The sequence below is a fragment of the Lagopus muta genome, chromosome 19 (genome assembly GCF_023343835.1).
Source record: "Lagopus muta isolate bLagMut1 chromosome 19, bLagMut1 primary, whole genome shotgun sequence".
Taxonomy (NCBI): Eukaryota; Metazoa; Chordata; class Aves; order Galliformes; family Phasianidae; genus Lagopus; species Lagopus muta.
Window position 1 is genome coordinate 484,528 of NC_064451.1, and position 12,349 is coordinate 496,876.

General features: G+C 48.1%; 1 protein-coding gene across 16 annotated transcripts in view; it reads left to right on the top strand.

The window, feature by feature from the left end:
• Nucleotides 1-12,349, top strand: part of ZNF618 (zinc finger protein 618) — a 141,883-nt gene that overhangs the window by 72,976 nt on the left and 56,558 nt on the right. For 13 of the 16 annotated variants that reach the window (XM_048966480.1, XM_048966487.1, XM_048966476.1 and 10 more), the window contains 3 exons: nucleotides 3,488-3,744; nucleotides 6,827-6,922; nucleotides 9,463-9,540. In XM_048966480.1, coding sequence (XP_048822437.1) covers nucleotides 3,488-3,744; nucleotides 6,827-6,922; nucleotides 9,463-9,540 — 431 coding nt within the window. The remainder of the gene's footprint in view (nucleotides 1-3,487; nucleotides 3,745-6,826; nucleotides 6,923-9,462; nucleotides 9,541-12,349) is intronic. The other 3 variants (XM_048966484.1, XM_048966483.1, XM_048966488.1) reach the window with 1 other exon arrangement.

The window sequence follows — 12,349 nt, forward strand, 5'->3', positions numbered from 1 at the left end:
TGCAGGGATGGATGGAGCACCCAGCGCTGGGACTGGCCAGGTGTGGGAGCTCTGGGTTTGAAACCTTTGAGAGATCTGTTCTGCCTGAGCACATCCTTTGGAAAATGGTTGTTCTGGTAGACCACCACCCGTGCTAATATTTTATGCCTCATTTCAGCTGGTTCCAGCTTCCAGCTATGAGCTCTTACTCTTCTGTGCCAAATTAAGGAAAGACAGCGTTTTCTCCCCGTGAAGATGATAATATGCTGCAATCAAATAATCTCTCAGCCTTCCTTTTGGCATGAAAAACAGCTTCAAATTCTTCAGTCTCATGAAGTTACAAAGAATTTTTTCCCACTCTTGGACCATGTCATTGCCTTTCTTTAGAATTCTCTCCAGCTTTGCTAATCACTTAAAAACGATGCTCTCAGCCTTGCATTGGGGCAGGCTTTGTGGCTTTGCACAGAGAGAAAATGACCTCCATATGCAATCCCATTGCTCTCATGCACACGTATCCCAAAATCTCACTGCTCCTTTGGTCAGAGCACAGCCCTGTGGCTGCAGTGGCCTGGTGAGTGGGAGATGAGCGCAGTGACCAATGCACCACATTGTTGTGCGCATTGGGCCACATTGCAGCTGCTCAGAGTGACTGGGATGATTGGTTTTGGTCCCTTTCACAGTCTTGCTTTCTGACTCCACCTCTCCTTGGGTCAGCTGTACGTTTTAGTGGCAGTGATGTCAGATTTAACTCCAGAGCATGAATAAATCTGCCCTAAATCAGCCACTTTGGAAGCCCTCCGGAAATACCTCTGCTCAGTACATGTTGAGGGCAGCATTTTACCTTACTACACTTGGCTCGTTTGTGTCTCTGGGCCGTGTACTGATTTATGGCTGGATATTGCAAAGCCAGGCGATGTCAGAAGCTCTCTCTTATTCCTGTCGATCTTCTGCTCAGAAAGCTGTATGCATAACCTCGGTGCTGGCTGTGCAGGCTCTTACTTCCACGTCACTGGGGTCCTGCATTGATTTTTGTGTTGCTCTGTGCAGGACTGGCCTGTACAAGTTGTGCCATCACACTGAGCTGTTTTGCCCTCAATGGAGGTGAAAAGCCAGCTTTTACAGACTGCTTTTCTGCTTAACAGTGAGAACTGTATTGCTTTGGTTTTGGTCTTCCTCCCCTGCCCCCAGGGGGAGGATGGTTCTCCCCAGGACGGACAGCTTTTGCTGCCTTTTTCAGTGTTTTGCATTTCACACCTTTGCTGTGTGATTGATTTACAATTGATCCTACCCTCTGTACTCACTCCTGGCTGCTGCCTTTGCCGCATCTCTGGAGCAGGCGCTCGACTGCATTGCTGTCAGCTGAGATTGATGGACCTTTTTGGACATCCAATAATATTACCATAAAGAACTTCCAATTTTCAACCACATTTTCTCTGTCTTAATTCATCTTTCTCGCTTGTGAAAGCCCTGGATGATTTTGGGAGTGTGGAGGGAAACGTGTGAGGAGGATGGGAATGATTGCGAAGGCAGGTCAAGGCTGATTCGCTCTGTTTAGGGGCTATTAATTGCACATTCCATTCTGTAATGAGAATGAGGGGATGAATAATAAAATATCTGGTGATACGATGTGATTGACCCATTTTGAGATAGCAGCTACATGTCCATGAGGAGGTTGTGCAGTAATTATTGCAGAAGATTGTTCTCTTCCTTCATCTGCTCTCTCATCTCAGCCTCCCAGCCTTACCCACTGAGCACCTTCTCCTCCACTTGCAGCATTTGGATTTGTCTTCCAGCTCCATCACCAGAATCTAAAAGCATTGCAAGAGTTGTTTTTGTTCATTTGTGCTTTCTTCTGACTTCCTGTGATGTTCCAAGCGGTGGGATTTTCCTCCTTTTTCATTATTGTGTGATACAATAACTCATCCTGAAGTTCAGCCTATTTTTCACTTAGTTTTGTCTGTTGCTTTTACTTATAACTTTTCCTGTCAGCTGTTCTGGTTGTTTATGACTTTGAGTAATGTCACAGACTCTTTAAAATCTCCAGTTTGTACAGTCTAAGCTCTTGTTACATATTTATTTCGTCTGATTTTGTACAACTGAACCAGCAATTATTTTATTGCATTGTGTGTTGGAATTTTTTAATAAACAGTCTTGAAAACAGGAAGCCCAGAACAAGTGGTGGGATGGTGCACTTGGAAACGGAGCTGCACCTGGTCCTTGTCTGCTGTACTTAAAATCCGTCTTTTGCCACCACAGCACTTTTCTTGGTAAATCGAATCTGCTGATGTTATCCCACAGCTTTGGGGTGCATTGGTTTCTGCCTTCTCTTGCGGCGAGTTGAATTTATTTATGTACTTTAGGTTGGATATCAGGAGGAAGTTTTTCACACAGGGCAGTGAGGCACTGGAACAGGTTGCCCAAGGAGGCTGTGGATGCCCCATCCCTGCAGGCATTCAAGGCCAGGCTGGATGTGGCTCTGGGCAGCCTGGGCTGCTGGTTGGTGACCTGCACACAGCAGGGGGTTGAAATGAGATGATCATTGTGCTGCTTTGCAACCCAGGCCACTCTAGGATTCTATGATACTTTGTTTAGATTCTTTTCTCCCATGAGTTTCTGGTTCTCTATTTCCAAGATAACAACACACACTGTTTCCTTCATCTGCTCCTAAAGAATGGACCCTTGCTTTCCTCACCCATCTTTCCTGGCCCACCACACCTTCTCTGCCATCTCTGATGCTTGCATCTGCCCATAACTTAGTCTCCCTGGAAGCTGTTGCCATAATACATACGTATCCTCTTCAGTCATTTCTGTATGTTAAGCACAGCCATATGAGAACCATGAGGTGAGGGTCAGGTTGCTTTGAAGGGCTAAAAGAGAGTCTGCAAGACTAGGTTACTCCATGGAGGAATGCATGAAGGCATGCGTGAGCTCCGAATTAAAAATGTTGGGGACATTCAGCATTTCCTCTGCATGAGTGGGCTGCTCCTGGCACAGCACTGGAAGTTGGGACTGCCCATGTTGACCTGCCTGGTCCAGTTCTGTGCTCCTGTTCAGTGATTCACACAGAATCACAAACGGCCAGGGTTGGAAGGGGCCTCAAGGATCACGGAGCTCCAACCCCCTGCCACATGCAGGGCCACCAACCTCCACATTTCATAGCAGCCCAGGCTGCCCAGGGCCCCATCCAACCTGGCCTTGCACACCTCCAGGGATGGACGGGGCATCACAGCCTCTCTGGGCAGCTGTTCCAGCACCTCACCACTCTCTCTGTAAAGAGAGATTCAGGCTGTTTTCAACTGCTGCTGTTGTTTGTGTTGTTTAAGGTTATTTTCAGTATTGGCAGGTGGTTTTATTACTTTTGTCTAGTTAAATTTTTATTATTTACCCAATGTGACAGTCACTTTAAAGAAACTGCATTAAGCAAAAGTACCTTCTATTAAGTTCTAGTTGTTAGAAGTGAGTGCTTGAAAATTAGAACTCATTTTTTCCCTGTTTTCCCCCTATTCAGGGAGTGTTTGAAGAGGAGCCCACGGAGCCCAAAAGCAGAGGGCTCCGATTCGGTGACATCTCAGTCCTCACCCAGTGAAGAGGCTGGAATGATGACTGAGGTGAAGGTGAAAACAGAGGTACCAGATGACTACATCGAAGAGGTGATCTGGCAGGATGACACCAAAGATTCCAAGAAGAACATAAAAGACGGGCCGGGAGATGTGCCAGCCGAGATCTGCGTGGTGATCGGAGGGGTCCGCAACCAGCAGACGCTCGGTAAGCTGCGGGTCCGTGCGTCCCATCCCTCAGTGCCCTGAGCCCTGGTGTGGGGGCAGGAAGGGTGCTCTGGAGAGCTGCTCCGGGAGGCTTGGCTCTGCTGGATGCGCTGGAGCCAAGGGGCGCTGCAGTTCCTGGCTCAGGATGGTTGACTTTATTGCTTTCTTTTTGTATCTGATCACCACTAAGGACTCAGCCATGATAAGGATCACTGTAAGAAAGATAATGGTGTCATTTGATGTGTTAAATCACTTGTCCATCAGTTGAATAAAATTCATGGTGAAGCCAGGGCTGCTGCCAGGTATGTTGGTCACAGGTGAGGAGGAAAGCAGGAGAGGAAGTTGAAATATTTCGAGGAGAGTTGCCCTGAGGCAACAATTGCTTCCTGTAAATAATAAGATTTAGATTAAAAACAGTTTCTGCAGTTTGCTGTTTATTTGTTTGCTTCTCTTGTAACCTTGTGGGAATGATTTCAGCTGTTAGCTGGCTGTGGTGCACCACTTCCAAAACAGTAAAGCAGAACTTCCTGCCCTCACCCCACCTATGGCTGTGATGAGAAGAATCCTTTTCTTCTCCCTGTGATCATCACACTGTCCTCTCCCACTGCACTGGGAATGTCTGGAGTCCTGGAAGAGGCTCTGCTCCTGCTGAAAGGTTTCTTCCTCTGGCTGTGATGTAGAGCAGGTCCCAGCCATTGAGAGCAGAGGCAGCTGCTGATACAAAGAAGAGGGAGGTCGGACCAGGCTTCCTTCAAGGGAGGAAGCTGACTTGAGCTGCCTGGTGTTGCTGTTGTGGTTGGTTTGTCTTGCAGAGGGAGGGAAAAGAGGCACTGATGGTAGACTTTCTCCTGGTTTTTGCTTGATCACTGTTCTCACTGTTAGAAAAAAACCCTGGAGAGTGTCGTTTGCTGGGGATTATCTTGTGAGAATCCTTGTCCCTGTCTTCCCTTTTCCAGTAGGACAGCTGTTTAGAATAGAAGAGCAGGAGGTCACTGCTGGTTATGCAGGATCAGCCTTTAAGGAAGGCCTAAGAAGCCTGAAATTGGCTCCAACTTAGAAGTCTTCTAATGTGGATGGAACACTCTGTGTACTTTCAGGTCTTTTTGTGCCCTCACAGCTCTTGAGAAGCTGAAGCCTGATGGGCCACCCTGAAGCACAGGAGTGTTCCCAGCGCCCCAGGCCACTGAGCAGAGGCAGCAGGAACTTCTCTCCCAGTTGCATGGAGCTGGGTGTCTGTCACACCTTGTCCCCACTCTGCTGGCTGGGCTCTGCAGGTGGTATCCTCAGAGGATGTGGTTTTCAGCTGAGGTTGTACAAAGCAGGGAGTGGGTTTTTGCTGTTGGCTAGTCTGGATGCACACAGCACACCCCGACTGATGGTGATGGGGATGGGCTGGGGATGATTTCCCTCCCCATGGGGTGAGGGATGGGGGGTTATTTATTGGTTAGCAAGTGGTGCTTGAAAGCCCAGAAAGTAAACTGGAGAACTACTCTTCGGAAATGCTTCTTGAAATGAAGTGTGTGTGTGTGAAATGAAGTATTTGTTATTTTATAGCCTCACACTGGGCTTCTTTAAAGGCAGCTCAGTCCTGAGGCCATTGTCAGTCAGCAGCCGATCCCTTTGTGCAAGGAGCATCCTAAGTGCCCCCATTCATCCAGCCCTTCACATAATTCTCGACTGTTGGGGAGGTGACTGAATAACTTTTCTGTTTGGCCACCAAATACTTGTGCTCTGTGTTGACCAACCCTGGTGCCCAGATACCAATTCTTCTAGTTTCTTGGAGCTGGCTCCCAGTCAATTCTTCTGGTCCTCTCCATCCCCCCAAGAAACCGCAGACAGGCACTATTTCCATGGCCACTGACATCTGTGGAGCTCACAGGAGAAATGTCCTGTGCCTGCTGCTTTGCTGGTGATTTTGGCTGCTGTTCACGGGCAGCCCATGATCGCAGAGAGCTGAGGATGCTGGGGTTCCCCGCTGCCAAGCAAAGGCGCTGCATAAGGGAGATTCCCAGCTCAGCTGCTGCTGCTCTCTTGCAGTGTTCTGATCAACTGAGGCCTCGTGCATCCATCTCCTGCCTGGCTGCAGGGTCCCGTGTCTCTCCCCGAGCTCTGCACTACTCCAATCTCTGTCCCAAGGTTTGCGGTGGCTGCACAAGAGGTTCACAGCCTGGCTGAAGGCACAGTGCTGATGTTTGTGCTTTTGGATTGCTTGCTTTTCGTCTGCTTTTCCACAGAAATCTCACAAGCCCCAGGAGTTCCCCCTTGGGGCACCCCAAGCAAAGGAAGCCAGCTGGGCCCTCTGCTCCCCGTGCCAGGCCGTGGCCCCGTGCCTCCACGTTTCTGCTCCCAGCCCAGTCAGCAGCCCTGCTGCTCCTTTCCTGTCATGCTCTTCGTAGCTCCACGTGCTGACCTCGGCCAGGGTCACTCAAATAGCTGCAGCACATCGGCATTTGGCAGGGCAGGGCTGGGAGGGCAGGGAGGCTGAGAAGTTCACCTCAGAGCCATCTAAATTACAGGGGAAAATTCAGAGGTATTGGCGTTTCAAATCAAGAGAAGGGGTGGGCTGCTCGCCGGGTGTTGGGTCACTGTGTGACACTGGGGATACCTGAGCATTGGTGTTTTGGAGGGCTGTTTGGAGTTACCTGTGAGATGATGAGGAGAAGCTTTATACAAGGCTGTTGAAGCTCTCAGCATGGTCCCTGCTTTACAAGAAGTATTTTGGAGAGGATTTTTCAAGTAACACATAAAATCAGAAGCGCTTCTGAGACAGAGTAAAGAGTCAATCCTTCTGCTTTGGGAGTGTCAATCTAACATACATGTGCTTGATTTGTGCCATGACACTGATCTCTCACGTATTGAGCTGCTAGGGCATGTAATTCCTGAGCACTTTGGATTCTCCCTGGTTAAACCCACAAAATAGTGCTGCAAAAACCTTAACCTCTGTGCAGCCTCTGACAGTTTGTTACTAAGCCACAGGGACAGATGGGTCTCAGAAATTTTTGATAGGCATCGGCCACCCTTATCCTTTGAAAGTGATCCACTTTAAGGGCTCCTTTCTGATTTATTTTTTCTGCACAATTTAGATGGAAAAGCAGTGGAACGTGGCTCTCCTGTTGGATATACACGAAATCGATATTCAGGGACCTGGATTTTTGACCATGCATTGAGATACACGTCTGGTATGTGATGGAAGGGTGTGAAAGTCTAATCAGGGAGCAAGAGAAGGCTCTGAACATACCGGGTGTGTGCCCAGATTCCAGCTGCAAGGCTCAGCAGAAGCCTGGCCAAGCTGAATGCACCAACTAACCCAAATCTTTCCCCATCTCCACTCCTGCAAACAGCTTTAACCTGCATGACACATCTCAAGGCTGGCAGAGCCCACTACAAACAGTAACTGCAGAGGCAGCGTCAAAGGCAACACAGGCATGTTCTCTGTAAGACCTTACCAAGTGACGCCTTTTCCTTTGCTTTACCTTCCCTTCACTCTAACATGTTATTGTGGCAAATTGTCCCTCCTTTCTCTCGTTCTGGGACCTGTGCCTCTGCCCCCGCCTGGGTGGCTGCTGGATTTTCTCCCTGTCCCCACGTGGGTCATCCTGCTGTGCCATCTGCATGCAGGAGGTGGGGAGAGGTCCTCTGGAGGAGCTGACTGCAGCTTCCCCCACACTGCACGTGAGACTTGGGTAGTTTTGGGGGGATGATATGTGGCCGTGAGACATGCTTGGCCACCTCCTGTCCTTCCCAGGCAGAGTCCCTTGTGCATTTTGGTTTGTGTCAGGGAGGGAGAGCACTGCAGTCACTTGTATGGGGGTATATTTTCTTGAAGAACCTCTGCAGAAGCAAATGCGTGTATGTGCTGTAGACTATCTGCAGAGGAAGGGAGGAGTGCAAGAAACGCGGGGAAAAAAGGTGAGCCTAGAGCCCCTCACTGCTTTTTATTTTCTTTTTTTTTTCCCAGTGCTCTGTATGTGCACAATGCTGCTTTAGGGGTGCAGGTGGGCGTCAGTCTCATTTTGCTGTTGGTACAGCTGAACCTCAGCTATTGTGCAGAGCTCAGGATTGGTAGGGCCTAAGTGAGAGGAGTGTGCTCATCTTGTGGCTGCGCTTTCTTTGGGGCTCCAGCTGGAAGAGTTTGCAGAAGAGAACTGTGAAGGTTGGTGATGAACATCATCAGTCCTCAAGCATGGAAGATAGGTCTGGCAGATGCTGTTGACTTGCTGATATCCTGGATTTCACTCAGGAAAACCCTTGCAGAGTAACCACTGTTGATGACTGGCGATGACACCATCCAGGTGTATCTGTATGCATGAAACGCAGCTGGCTGTGATAACTAGGAGGCTGTGGAGCAGTTGAGACATGGTGAGCTGGCTGCAGGAGGGGTGTGGTAGAATATTTTGTCAGATGTGTGCTCCTGTGTATCAGACTGTAGCCAGTTGCCTGTTTGAGCATCACTCCTCGTAAGCTCAAAGGACAGTCTGAAGTGATGCTGGCATGCTGGACAGGGAATTCTGTGCTCTCTGAGTTGGAAGGAGGGTTGTTTTCTTCCCAAGCTGTAAGCAACAGGACATGGGAAAAAAAGAATGTGAGCATAGTGTGTTCAGAAAACACTCTTGATTTAGTTCCTTTGTCTCGAGTGGCACTGGTAAGTACTGCTGTGAGATGGTGCTTGGGAGCGTTTGTTTGCACGTGGGTGTGAATCTGTGGCTCATCTCTGAGTTTTGCTGTTTCCCATGGTCAGGAAAAGGCTGTTCTGAGGTTGCATGCATGTCCATGGAAGGAAGCTGTGCTCGTACTGAGTGGCAGCTCAGCCCTTTGTCCCACCGCCCCTTGCAGGAGGTGCTGCCCTTGCTCTGTGGGTCAGGACATGCAGGATCGGTTTCTCGCCCACTGATGGACAGCTGACAAATGCAACACATTTTGCAAGTGAGGGCTTGAGAGGCTGATTTATAACCTGTTTGCCAAGAAAGGTTGAATTGTCTTAAATGATAAATCTGAGGAAATTTGTGTCTGCCTGTCTGATAAACAGAAGAGGCTGAATTCATTGCGTGATTTCATCATTACAAATGATTCTCCCAGCTCTGTTCCTCTGGTTTCATTTCAAATGACCGTTTGCAGATGTGTGTTTTCTGGAATTAGATACACAAATTGAGAAGAGAGACTGTTGTGGTCATGTGATTTTCCTTAAAAAGGTCAGAAGTTCTATTTGTATCTATTTGGTTTCCTCTGGGTGGATATTTACCAAATCTCCATGGGTTTCCTGAGAAATTTGTGCATTGTACATTTCTTGAGAAATTTTGAAAACTGCTTGCCTGAAGATAACACGCTGCCTTCTTTTTTCAGTCGGAAAGCTCTTTTTCCCATATACTGGGAACTTACTGAAAAGTAATTCAAGGTTATTTCTGTCCATAGGAAATATTAGTCATTATTATAAAATTATAAGTCGTGCTATTTTGGGAGAGGTCCTTTCATGTTAGCAAATTTATAAAGTTGTACTGAAAATGTGAGTTCGGGGTAATGTGCCATGGAATCTTAAATAAGGCTGAAAAAAGCATCGAGTCTGGGATAGTGATTTCCTGCACTTATCTCCATGAACCTTCCAAAAATTACTGTGCTGCAAACTGCGTTCTTTTGTCCCTGGTTTATGGATAAGTAAATTGTGAGGCTTTTTTTCCTGATCTAATGTGGTGACGTATACCTTTCTGTCTTGTTTTTTTTTCAGGGTCTTATGAGTGTGGAATATGTGGGAAGAAATACAAGTATTACAACTGTTTCCAGACCCATGTGCGAGCGCATAGAGGTATCTCTCTCCTGCTCAAATATTTGGGAATCCTGGGGTAACATTTAGGCTCAGAGAGTGTCTCTGAGTAGGCCTTGAAGGTTGCTCTTTGCTTCTCTGTTGGGTGGCCTGTGCACAGGCTGAGCTTGGTGACTGGCTGAACGCTGCAGCTTTACGCTCTGGCAGTGAAATTGTGATCAGCTGCTGTGCTGGGAGCACTGGGGTAGCCACAGCATTTACTGCATGGGGCTCTTTGGGGCAGTGCTGTGTGCTGGCAGAGCTGCAGATCACAAGGCTCTCCCGTGAGACAAACTCCCATGCCAGCCCCAGGGGTGGGCATCTGCCTGAGGTGTTCTGGTCCATCCCTGCAATGCATGAATGGAGGACAGTGACAGTCCAAAGCAAACTTCAGGCCTTCAGGATGTTCATACAGGCTCAGAAGGTTGCTGTTCTTTATAAAAGAGGATTACATGTGGTAAAACACATGAGGTGCTGATTCAATTGCTGTTTCTGGATGCCCATAGCACAGGTTGCTAAGTTGGGTATCTCGCTTTGTTAGGCAATGGTGATGCCCCTGTGTTTTCATGTACACATCAAAATGGTGCTTGAAATCACCCCCGTGCTCTTGCTGAGGTCCAAATGTGTTGTTTGCATGAAATGTCTTATGCTCAGTCAGAAGGGATTTTTATTTTATTTAAATTATCTGTAAGCCTGGCCAATCTCAAGTTATTTAATTGCAGAGGTGGGAAAGTCTTGCTTGACTGTTTCATAGGCTCTTGCAGCTACATGGGTGTTTGTAAATCGGATGTAAATCAGTGAAAAGTGGAACTTGTCAGTGTTTGTATTTTCTTTCACCCGAGTTGAGCAGTGTGTGTGTGTGTCAGATTTGTAGGAGCGTCTGTTGTCACTGGCAATATCAGTGCATTTGGTCTTCCATTAAACGATTGACTGGAATGTCTGGAGGAGTGCAAGGGGATCTCCCAGTGAAAACTGAAAATCCAGGAATAATGAATGCTAAGTATTACTTTCGGTGTGTTTAAACTCTCAGAAGTCAGTAACTGTACAGCTGAAAAGCAAACATGCACCCATGACTTGTCAGTGTTCCGTCACATAATACATCCTTCAATTGCTTGGTTGTGTAGTCCTTGTGTGCTGTTTAACACCATAGAGCTTCTTCTCTGTCCTTAGATACATGCAGAATTGTTTTTTAACTCTGGTTTTTCTTTTTGAATACCAAGAAAATTCCTAGAAGTCCTTTAAATACTGCTGCAAAGGAGCTCAGCAGTTGAAGAAAAAAATCCATAAAATAATAGTGCGCAGCAACTGTTCCACATAGCGTGGGAGAAGATCAGGTTTGATACCATCTAAGGAACCTGAATGTGCAGAAGTCTGTGTGACCCAATGGGATGCATCCTAGGGTCCTGAGGGAACTGCTGGATGAATTGCTATGGCATCTCCATCACCTTTGAAAAGTCGTGGCAGTCAGGTGAAGCCCCCAGTGAATGGAAAAGGAGAACCAGAACCCCCATTTTTAAAAGGGTAAGGAGGAGGACAGAGGGGACTGCAGGCTGGTCAGCCTCACCTCAGTGCCCTGTAAGAGGAGCAGATCCTTCTGGAAAGCATATTAATGCACGTGGAAAACAGGGAGGTTAATGGAGACATCTAACATAGCCTCACTAAGGGCACGTCGTTTTGCCTGACAGAGGTGGTGGCATTCTGTGATGCAGTGGCAGCAGTGATGGACAAGGAAAGTGTAACTGGCATCATCTGCTTGGACTCATCCAAAACCTTTGATACAGTCCCACACACACATCTAAACTGGAGAGATGTGAATTTGATGGATGGACTACTCGATGGACGGGGAATTGGGTTGCCAGAGAGATCAGGACAGGTGGAGAGGAGGGCCTGTGCAAACCACGTGAAGTTCAACAAGGTGAGGTGGAAGCCCTGCAGCCCTAGACGTCAGCACAGGCTGGGCAGTGGCTGGGTTAGACAGCTGCCCTGCAGAGAAGGGCTCGGGGTTTCCGATGAGTGAAAAGCTAAATGTGAGCCAGCAATGTGTGCTCGCAGCTAAGAAAGCCAGCTGTGTGCTGGATGGCATCAAAAGCAGCGCGGGCAGCAGGGCGAGGGAGGAGAGGGTCCCCTCTGCTCTGCTCTCATGTGATCTCACATGCAGTGCTGCATTCAGCTCTGTGGCCCCCAGCACGACAAGGATGTGGACAAGCTGAGGCAGAGGACTCTGCGAAGATGCTCAGAGGTCTGGAGCACTCTGTGGAGACAGGCTGAGGGCTGACTGAGACTAGAGAAGAGAATCTCACCTCATTGCAGCCTTCCAGTACTTACATGGAGCTACAGGAAGGATGGGAGGGACTCTGCCAGGACTTGTAGTGATAGGACAAAGGGCAGCAGTTTCGTATTTAGATAAGATGTTGGGAGGAAATTCTTTCCTCAGAGGGCGGTGAGGCCCCAGCACTGTGCCCAGAGCTGTGCTGCCCCATCCCTGGAGGTGCCCCACGGATGGGCCCTGGGCATCCTGAGCTGGGGGACAGCCAGCCCATGGCAGGGGTGGGGATGGGGGCTGTGAGGGCCCTTCAACCCAACTATCCTGTGAGTCTGTTATTCTGTGATATATTCATACAGAGGACTTCACTGTTGTTCTGCAGCACTGCAGTAATTTTGCAATAACAATTGCAATATTTAGATTTGAGGCAAGAATTGCTTTTATTTCACTTCTTTCCACCAAGTACCGTGGGGTCCTTACTTCAACAGGAGTTTGTAGGAGCTGTATTGCTGTGAGGTCACCTCCTGTTGTGTGGTTCAATTTATTTGG